Source organism: Mus caroli, chromosome 17, assembly GCF_900094665.2.
Source record: "Mus caroli chromosome 17, CAROLI_EIJ_v1.1, whole genome shotgun sequence".
NCBI classification, from domain to species: Eukaryota; Metazoa; Chordata; class Mammalia; order Rodentia; family Muridae; genus Mus; species Mus caroli.
The window spans coordinates 39,826,247-39,836,701 of record NC_034586.1 but is presented as its reverse complement, the minus strand read 5'-3'; the positions used below and the strand labels follow the sequence as shown (position 1 = coordinate 39,836,701).

The following is a 10,455-nucleotide window of genomic DNA, read 5'->3' as shown; positions in this document are numbered from 1 at the left end:
TGCTGTGCCAGGTATCCAAAGGTTCTCAGGCTTGTGTGGCAAAATGGCTTACTGACTGAGCCCTCTCCCCAGGCTGACCATAAGGCCTTGGTCTTCCAGCCTGCAAGTGAGTGCTGGGTTCCAGGTGTGTGCCATCCATCACACTTGACTCTGGGTACTTTAAGAAAGTAGCTGATGGTGCATTGTCTTCTAGGAAAGCTACGCATCATGGGATCACCATATAATGCTAATGTTTAGTTCTCATGCTTACCTTTGTACCACTTACGTTAACTTGCATTTGAACTTTACTCATGACCCAGACAGATTTCACTGCCATGTTTCTGCCCACGGTTTCAGGTGGCAATAGGTTTCTGGTCAGTGATCTTATAAAGAGAATGAACAGTCTTAGATTACAGCCACTCGCTCTACCCTTCTTCCCAAAACATACACCACACGGATTCAAGTCTAGCCTTGTTAACCTTCTCAGTGAGGTCTTAAACACATTCTTTGGTTTTATGCTTCGGATATTAAGTGTCCCCCACAAAGGCTCATCTATTGGAGGTTTGGGCTTCAGCTGGTGGTATATTCGACCATGGATGCGTTCACAGCTGAATAACTATAAGGTAGGGAGGGGGTCCTGGCTAGAAGAAGGTCATTGGACCTGTGCCACTGAAGAGGTATCCTGTCCCAAGACTCTTCCTGTATCTCTCTGCTTTCTGGCCGAAAGGAGGTAAGCAACCTTCCACCATCGTGTCTTCTCACCAGGTTTCTGCTTTACCATCAACCAAAGGCGGCAACAGAGCCAGCCAACTGTGGAATTAAAGCCTTGGAAACCATGAGTTAAGATAAACGTTTCCTCCCTTAAAGAGTTTCTTTTTTTCCTTTTCAGGTACTCTGTTCTAGTGGTAAGAAACCATCTCATATACTTAGCTTTACAAGCCCAATTTCATCTGTAAAATGGGCATAATAATAGGAACCCATTAAGACAAATATAAAGATCCAATAAAGTAATTAAACTTTATATGTTGTAAAATATAAAACCACAAATTTGGGTTACTAATAAAAAATTCCCAAATTGCTAATAAACTATAAACTTAACATACTAGTAATTAATAAGTGGATTGTATGTCTCAGTTCTAAATCTTCTGACACAATGAGAACCTGACAAAACCTGTTTCCTCCCCCATCATAACTGACCCATTCTTGTTTGTTCTTGTTGCTCTGTATGTGTGTGTGTGTGTGATAATTCTTTTTTTTTTTAAATCAGGGTAGCCCTGGCTGTCCTGAAACTCCCAGGCTAGCTTCAAACTCATAGATCCTCCTGCCTCTCTCTTCCAATGGACTAAAGGCATGCACCAACATGGGAAGGGAAACAAGGATGTTCGTCTTGAAAGCTGCCACACAGAGATGCGTGAAACCGGAAGACAGTCCCAGTTGTTGACGTGGGGGTCACAGTATACACAGTATCAGCTTCCAGGTTCTCACAAAAAGAGGAAGTTAAAGTTGCTAGCGTTTGATCATTGGAATTCTGCAGAGGTGGGGTCCAAGCTTAGGAAAACCTGCAGTGAGCTTGAGATAGCCCACCAACCCAGGACCACATCCGCCTCACTGCTGACAAAGCCCTCTGGAGTTGTCAGGGACAGTGAGGTTTTGACTAGAAGCCTGTGAATGTGTGCAGATTGTCCTACAGGTATCAAGTTACCTAAGGTTTAACTCGAAAGACTAGGAAAAGGCTTGGTAGTGCTTATCAGAGCCCTGTGCGGTGAACCTCCAAGTTCCTCTCCAAAAGGGACTTTTGCTAATAATATTCAGGATTTGCAGATTGGACAGGAGAAGGGTTTCAGAACACACATCCTTCCCCAAGATATGAACAGGGCTAGAACCTGAGCAGAGGAAAAGGCGAAAGTTCAGTAGTAAATATACCAAAACCACACAAGTAACAAACACCTAATTTTTATTAATAAATTAGTATACTTGAAGGCATTTTTTTCTGATATCAGTTCCTCACCACTAAGCCCGCCCACACAAAGGCAGCCGACATCCACCTTTGCATTAGAGTCTGACGACTAAGCATCAGAGGGCAGGTAGATAAATGAGAGCATAGTTGAAAATTTATCAGACAAGAGTTCTTACAGCTGCAGCCATTTTTAATGAAAGTGATTGGATGACGAAGAAAACCCAGCAAGGCCTTGAGGGCAGACTGGACCTATTGACTATGTGTATTTTTTAAAAAAGAGAGAAAGAGAAGGATAAAAAAAAAACAAGAAAGATATCTTTCAAAGCAAAGCTGGGCATAAAGTGCCACTGGCACTTAAGGTTGGCTTTCCAAGGTGCAGCAGAGGTGTCCCTAAAAGATGAAGATCGAGTTCTTTGGTGGCCCAGGTGTCAAGCCACTGAAACAGCAAGTCCTGGTGACTTAAAGATTTCATTCTCCAGCCCAGAGCATAGTAGCGTTAAGAGGTGCACAAGTTATCAGGCAGTGTACGGTGTCCAGACGAAAACCATACAATCAGCGCTAGGGAGTATGGTCAAGTTTCAGCCATGAATATGAACTATATAACAAGACATGAAGAAGACAACTCAAAGTCGAATAGAGTTACAGTCATCAACAGGGTCGTAGATTCCCTCCATCTCAAGAATGCTTGTAAAGCACAAACAATAAGACAAATAGCAATAATAATTAAAACAGAAAGAGTAGGTGTGAAGGTTGAAAGACTTATGTCTACTTCTAGGAGTCACAAGATGCCATTAGGTTTTTAAGAAGTTGAGAGTCTCGGGACCCAGCATATGGGAGAAGTCACACTGCGTTTATGTTAAGTTTTTAAAGTGCACAGAATAGTGTTGAAGATATATATAAGAAGGCAAAAATGGAGAATATATGGAACTTAAAAAAAAATTTAGTGGTGGGCAATTTCCAACAGTTATACATTGTAAAGGTTTTATACATTCACTTTCAGGAAGAAAGAAAGAAAGAAAGAAAAGAAAGAAAGAAAGAAAGAAAGAAAGAAAGAAAGAAAGAAAGAAAGAAAGAAAGAAAGAAAGAAAGAAAGAAAGAAACCCAAACTCAAGCACCGGCCATACACTCTGTTAAACACATACATACACACCAAAACACAAAAGTCAGAAACGAAATGAAATCACCCCGCCAGTAGGTGATTCCCAGAATGCAGTGCCCCTGTGTTCTACAATAGGTCAGGAAGATGGCTGTACACAGAGTCCAAGAGGGTCTGGCTGGCTTCTTGGCTCTTGACCCCAATGATCTCGAAGAGGCGGTCCAGTTTGTCCTCAGCCTGGGGAATCTCTTCAATCACCCGCAGCTCCTCGGGGTTCAGGATGTGCAGCATGTCATCAAAGATGGGCTGCAAATCACAGGGGTCCAGGCGGACCTGCCGCAACACTGTGTCCTTCTTTTCTGCAGGAGGGAAGGGAGAAGGAGAGAGAGATGAAAGGGATTGGAGGAGCAGATGAGGGGCTGCTGGCATTCTGAACCTAGTAGGTTTCCCCGAGCGTGAGTGAGTGATCTGGGACATTTTAAATAACACAAGCTTCTTCATTTGCTTGGCACGTAAGACCAAAAAAACAGTATTTGCAGGGATGTGGTGTCCCAATTCTGCAATCCCAGCACTTAGGGGTAGAGGCAGGAAGATCAAGGGTTCAAGATCATCTTCCAACCTAGGCTACAAGAGATTCTAGCACATAAAACAACAACAACAACAACAATAACAAAACAAAAGAAACAACAGAAAAAAAAACAGATCTGCTTAATAGAAATGAAACAAGAAACTACTAGAACTAGATTCATTCGATTTTAATCTTATTTTAAAATGATGTGCATATTATGTATCTGTGTGTGCACATGAATGTAGGTATGTTCATTTATGTGTGTATGTGTTTGTGCATGAGTGAGTTTATGTGCCTCATATATGCAGGCAGTATCCAGGGAGATCAGAAGAGGCTGCCAAATCCTCTGGCATTCCAGGAGGTTTTGCGAGCTGTCTTGTGGATGGTGGGAACTGAACCCAGGTCCTCTGTGTTAGCAGCAAGAGCTCTTAACCACTGCGTGTGTCTCCAGCCCTGGCAATGCCATGCTTCAAAAGCAAAGCAATGAAAGACTAAAGGCCCTGGAAATGAGAAAACGGTGTCCTTGGCTCACACTCTATAGTGCAGAAGAGAGACATCTATTAAAATCACCAAATATTTCCTTTAAAATAAAATATATGTGTTATAAATTAAAATAGAACTACACATTAAATATTATAATATATTATAACTTATAATAAAGTATAATTAAGAAATTGCAATAGGCCGGGCGTGGTGGTGCACGCCTTTAATCCCAGCACTCAGGAGGCAGAGGCAGGCAGATTTCTGAGTTCAAGGCCAGCCTGGTCTACAAAGTGAGTTCCAAGACAGCCAGGGCAATACAGAGAGACCCTGTTTTAGAAAAAAAAAAATGCAATAGAAATATGTAAAATTAATTACTCTAAATATGTAACGTCTATGAAACAGGAAGTATCTTAAAAATGAAATACAGAATAAATCTATAATACTCTTCACTGAGATGTGATTAAGAGTTGCCTAAAAACCAGGAAACTTCTGACAAAACCTTGTCATGGACACTGTGTGTAATCAAATTCACTAGCTTACTATCGGGGCTGTGTGAGGCGGCCCATTTAGAATCCCCGCATTCAGGGGAGGCAGAGGCAGGAGGATGATAGCAAACTCCAGGCCAACCTGGTGTACGTAATTCCCAGGCTAGCCAGGGGTACACTGTAAGACCCTGTCTCAAAACAAAGCTAACAGGTTATTTATCAACTTATAATTACTTGAATTTATTTTTTAACAGTTTATGTATCTCAGGCTATCCTCAAACTCAGTATGTAGCTGAGGACAACTGAGTTTTTTGTTTTTGTTTTGTTTTGTTTTGTTTGTTTGTTTGTTTTTGAGGCAATCTCATGTAGCCCCAGGCTGGCCCCAAATTCACAGAGATCTACCTGACTCTCTTTCTTAAGTGTTGGGATCAAAGGAGTCTACCACCACACCCAGCTGACTTTGAATTACTTATTTTCTCAAATGCTAAAATATCTACTGACAGCCACCACACTCTGTTTTTGTGTCTGCTGGGCTTCACGCCTGCTAGGCAGGCACCTTACCAACTGAGCCCTAGCTCCCTACTCTACTATGCTGAAAACGTGTGCAATCTAGTTTAGAGTGAATTTTAGGATCAATTCTAAACACGAAAACTACTTCTGACTCTCCAGATGGGTTTCACGCTTCAGCCTTAGACTCAGCAAGTGTGGGAAATAATTCTCCAGATCGGCTACACTGTCTTTTGTCAGATGTCTCCTGAAGCGCACATTTGATAGTATCCCAAGGATAGCAGCCAATGGGCCTGTATCAAAGCTGGTTCTGGATAGGGCACAGTTGTAAAGACTTTTTAGGTGTATCCATGTTAATTAGTGATGTGGCTCCCTTGAGGACACTTTTATCTTGGAGGTCTTCCTAAACAGGTCACTCAGTGGGCTCAGCTACAACTGGGCTGTCAGAGTGGTCAGGGAGATGGCCCCAGGCCTCACAGAGATGGGTACCTTTGGTAATAAAGGAGCCATTTCTGCTCAGTGCTGAAGAGCCACTGGATGTGGAGTCGCAACGCAGAAGGGGCTCTGACTCGTCCACGAAGAAGCACTTGTTCTTGTCCAGCGGTGAAGGCTCCACTGTCAGGAGAGTGGAATTCTCAAGTTTCACGTTAGGACTGGGGATGGGGCTCGGGCTAAGCGGACTGGGGCTCATGGGGAGAGCCAGTTTGTCTGTTTCCAACTGCGGAAAGAAAAAATAAATAAATTTATTAAATAAAATTGAAATTATGTAGAAACAAAATGAAACTAAACCCTCCTCCTTTAACATTTTTGTTCTGTTTAAAGTTTTTTTGATTCTTCCACTTGTGGGTATTTCTTATTTGCTGTAATATATATGCTGTAACACATATACAATGTCTTACTATGAAGCTCAAGCGAGCTTTGAACTCACAGAAGTCCACCTGCCTGTACCTCCTGAGTGCTAGGAAGATAAGGATGTGAACCATCACATCCTGCTCCAACAAATGCTTGAACCCTTTCAGAGTTCATGTGAAGCCAGGTGTGATGACAAACCAATTTGGGGTTTGAAGATAGCCTGGGCTAACAAGATTTTTATCTCCTCCCCCCAAAAACAAAACAACAGAAAACAACAACAGCAAAACCATGCCATCCACAATCCCCGCCCCCCCACACACATACACAAAACACACATGAGAGCAGATACTGTAATATTAATAAATAGGAGACCTATAAGGCGATGTATACCTGTAATCCCAGCTACTCTGTAAATGGCAAATTTGGTGCCAACTTAAGCCACCCAACAAGACACCTCTTTAAAAAATTGTAAGCAAAAACTAAAGGAGCACATGTATGCACTTATTTAGTTATTTTCCTTATGGATGTGATAAAATACTCCAACGTGAGAGACTTAATGGAGAAAGGACTTATCCCTGTTCAGCTCACAGATCTAGGCACACAGTCCATCCTTCTGGGAGTTGGTCACACGGTACCCAAAGTCAAGAAGCAGAGAGCACTGGATGCAAGAATTCTAGTGTGGCTTTTATTATGCAATCCTGGACCCCTGCTTTGGAAGTGGCCCTGCCTACAGCTAAGACAGATCTCCAGGCAAGGCCTGGTGGTTCAAGCCTAGCAACATGGAAGGCCAACATGGAGACAGAGTGGCACCTGTGAGTTTAGGCCTAGTCTCGTGGTTTTCAGGCTGCTTGGTGTAAGTGTGATCCTGTTCTCCTTTGAAAGAAAGATGAGAAAAAGAAAGGGGGAAAGGGAGGGAGAGAGCCAGAGTTCATGTCAAGTCTATTTGATCTCTCCACTCCACCCTTTCTTTTAAGAAATGTTTCACAATTACACCGGGCACTTTATGTCATCCTCTAGCCCACTGACCTTGCATCACTGGCTTCCCAAGCATCATGGTTAATACTAATTGTCAAGTTGACAAGCTCTACCATCACCTAGCAGTCAATCCTCTGGGAGTGCTTGTAAAGGTGGAAAGACTCACTAGAAATGTAAGAGCTCTTCCACTGTTGGTTGGAATACCAAGCCAAAGAAAAAGGAAACCATGGGGCTAGTGAGATGGCTCAGCAGTTAAGAACACTTGCTGCCCTTGAAGACCACAGTTCAGTCCCTGGTATACACTAATGCTATAAAACCCCAGCTCCAGAGGATCCAGTGCCCACCTCTGGTCCTCACAGACACCCTCATACATGCGCTATGCATGTATTCTTTCACACACAGACATAAATTAAAACAGAATAAATACTTTTTAAAAGAAGCCGAATTCTGACATCCATTTCTCTGTTTCCTTGCTAGAGAGGTGGTGTGACCAGCTGCCTCCGGGTCCTGATGCCATTACTGGACTGGATATCTTATATTGTTTCTTGTCAGGATGCAAGATAGCCAGTCACACAGCTGAGAAAACCACATAACACTCTCCTGAAGCTATTGACGACCACCTTGAGAATGAATACCCATTATTCTCGAAAGCCCGTTGAGAGAGAGGCTGTCAACCTCTCCAGACAAAACATTGACTCGGATTTTAAATGATCACATTACAAAGTCATATAAGACATGAAGGCGACATGCCTGCTTCTTTTGCAACTCTTAATGATTGGGACATTTTTTGCAAGTGATTGGGGACCTGCAGAAGTCACCAGTTCCTGCACACGGCTGACATTCTAGCTGGACATTCCGGTAAACCACCACCCACAGCTGGCTGTGAATCCAGAGTAGGTTCCAGAACTGGTTAACATGCATCCCCAGAGGGGACCTTCTGATCCCCAGATAAGAGTTACGTATATGCTTTGAGTTTTAATTCAACAGGCTCTGGCATAAGGCATATTGAATTAAATGCCCTGAAAATGCATGCAGTCCCTCATTCATGCCAACATCCTCCTTTGTGCCCCCAACTGACAAAGAGCACTTGTCTACATTCTGGATCTCAGGAACATTACACTGGTTGACATGGTCCATCAATATAGCACACTGTTCTTGGAAGGAAAAAAAAAGAGAACTTCCCACCCACAAATTCATGCCAACATAGAAGTCCCACCCACCTATTTCCTGTGCTCATTTAAAACTTTCCATCTTTAATTTCCCAGTGACTTTGCTAGAAGTCGGGAAGTAAGCACCAGATCTCCAGCATAATTGCACAAGGTCCCGAGTTGATGTCCCTGTTGTTAAAGCCAGGTGACTAGAAGGTGCCCCAGAGAATGCCTCAGCAGTGGAATTACCTAGTTAGTATGGCTAATGGCAGAGTCTGCATGGCAAGCATCCTTCTAAAAATCTACTCTCTGGATTTGGGTGCCTGGCTGCATTCTGAATCTACCTGAAAGTTATTTGCATTTTCCTCGTAAGCTCATAGAAACGTCTTTCCTCCTTTTTACCTAATATTTTCAACAGCTCTCAGAGCTACTTTGCAACCCTGAATCAGGTATTGTGTCTCCTGGAATATCTCTAACAGGCTCTATGGAATAAAATAATGGCTCTATTAATTATCAAAGTTCGTAATTTGGCATTTTGAGTTTATAGCAATAAAGAACATCAATATTAAGATGACAGTATTATTTAAAAGAGAAGATACTTGTGTTTGTTTGCTGGTTGTTTGTTTGTTTGTAAGACACAAACAAACTTATATGCCAAGCTGGCTTCTAGCTCACTATGCAGCCAAGGATGACCTGAAACTCCTGATCCTCTTGAGCCTAAATTCTGTATTACAAAGTGATGGGCTATCAAACACATGGCTCTGTGAGTATTAGACAACCACTTTGCCAACTGAACCACATTCCCAACCAGAGAAGATACTAGAAAAAGAAAGCCAGATTTCCTCAACAGAGAGTCTCATCTTCCTTAAAAAATGCACAAACTTGGTAAAACAAAACAAAACAAAACAAAAACCACAAAATAGAGTAACTTAATTTATCCACTAAGCATCTTTAGGCTGTCCAAATTCTCTGTGGGGGCATATTAATTTTCTAATAGAAAAACAAAGCGTGTTATTTTTAAAAGCATCCCCACTGATAAGTATATTTCCCTTCTGCTAATTTGAAGCTCTTGTAGCTGTGGTAACTTGTATTTATATTGGGCTAGAGAACAAGACTGCTGGCATCATGTCTCTGCAGCTCAGACCCTCTGTACTTTTGTGAGGTGTTCATGGATCCAGACTGCTCAAACAACGCCAGCTTACAGAACAGAGAAGCATTCTAAGACCTCCCAGAAGAAAGGACTCTGGGAAAACTTGTCCAGAAAGGACATGAATCCTCCAGATGTTTGTTGCACCTCCAGAAAGACTAGAAAACTGTGGCCTTTTTTTGCTTGAAAGCTGCTAGAGGAGAGAAGCAGAAACCAATGAGAGAAAGAAGGGAGAGCGAGAGAAACAAACAGTAAGAGGAGGGATGGGGCAAAGGGAGAAAGGCTCCGTAGGCAGCCCAACCATAACAGGTCTATTGAGTGTACTTCCAGAACATGCTATTTTCTTTGGCCCAAAGAGTCCTTAGGGCTCTCCCTGATTAGTCTCTAAACAGGTACACTTAGTACTTCCGGGTGCTTACTAATCCAAAGTGGCAGGGAGGGTAGATAAACAGCCACCCATACTTACAGCTGAGTCAGCCCTCTAGTCCCATGGCTGTTATGATTTCCTTTCAGAATATCAGAAACACGGCAGAGTCTAGGGCCTGAGTATATCTGGGCTCTAGGGGCTGTGACAGTGCGTCTAAGCTACACTGGAACATGGCAGCCATCTTCTCATCCCATTTCTACTGAATCCTTGTCAACCCTCCCAGTTCCGGGCTGAAGGGCCCACCACTCCGTGTCCTCAACTCAACTGGAAACCGTCACTGCTATTATGATGCTGAGAAATCATGGCAGGCCTTTCCAGAGAAGGCAAACTGAGACAGTGCAGTGCTTCTTGGCTTCTGAGGATGGTGAGGCATGAACATCCTGCGACAAGGGTGGTGTTGAAATCAAGCAAGGTTTTGACTTGTCTGCTTTGCGACCTGGCAGCAGCCCTGAGTATCCTTTGCCCTGGTCCTAACCTCCCTAGGTACTTCCTCAGGGTGTACTTCCTGTTCCCCACACTTAAATGCTCAAGAAATTAAATAAAAATTAAAGTGTCTCCAAAGTCGCAGAAAAAATCACATCTCATTTACCCAGCTGTGCGCTCTTAGAAAAACCGCTTCCCTTGGCAGACCAGCTCTCATAAAAAGCATAGGCTAGGTCACCTCTAAATTGCTTCTGTTCCATACTGCTTGCTTTATTGTTACCATTGCATTCTTTTTTTTTCTTTTTTATTAGGTATTTTCCTCATTTACATTTCCCATGCTATCCCAAAAGTCCCCCATACCCTCCCCCCAACTCCCCTACCCACCCATTCCCACATTTTGGCCCTGGC

General features: G+C 42.9%; 1 protein-coding gene across 1 annotated transcript in view; it reads right to left on the bottom strand.

The window, feature by feature from the left end:
- Window positions 1–1,931: 1,931 nt before the first annotated feature.
- Tnfrsf21 (TNF receptor superfamily member 21) overlaps window positions 1,932–10,455 on the bottom strand; it is a 72,358-nt gene continuing 63,834 nt past the window's right edge. The window contains exons 5-6 of the mRNA XM_021186473.2: window positions 5,565–5,793; window positions 1,932–3,391 (exon numbers count right to left, since the gene is read on the bottom strand). Coding sequence (XP_021042132.1) covers window positions 3,162–3,391; window positions 5,565–5,793 — 459 coding nt within the window. The 3' untranslated portion in view covers window positions 1,932–3,161. The remainder of the gene's footprint in view (window positions 3,392–5,564; window positions 5,794–10,455) is intronic.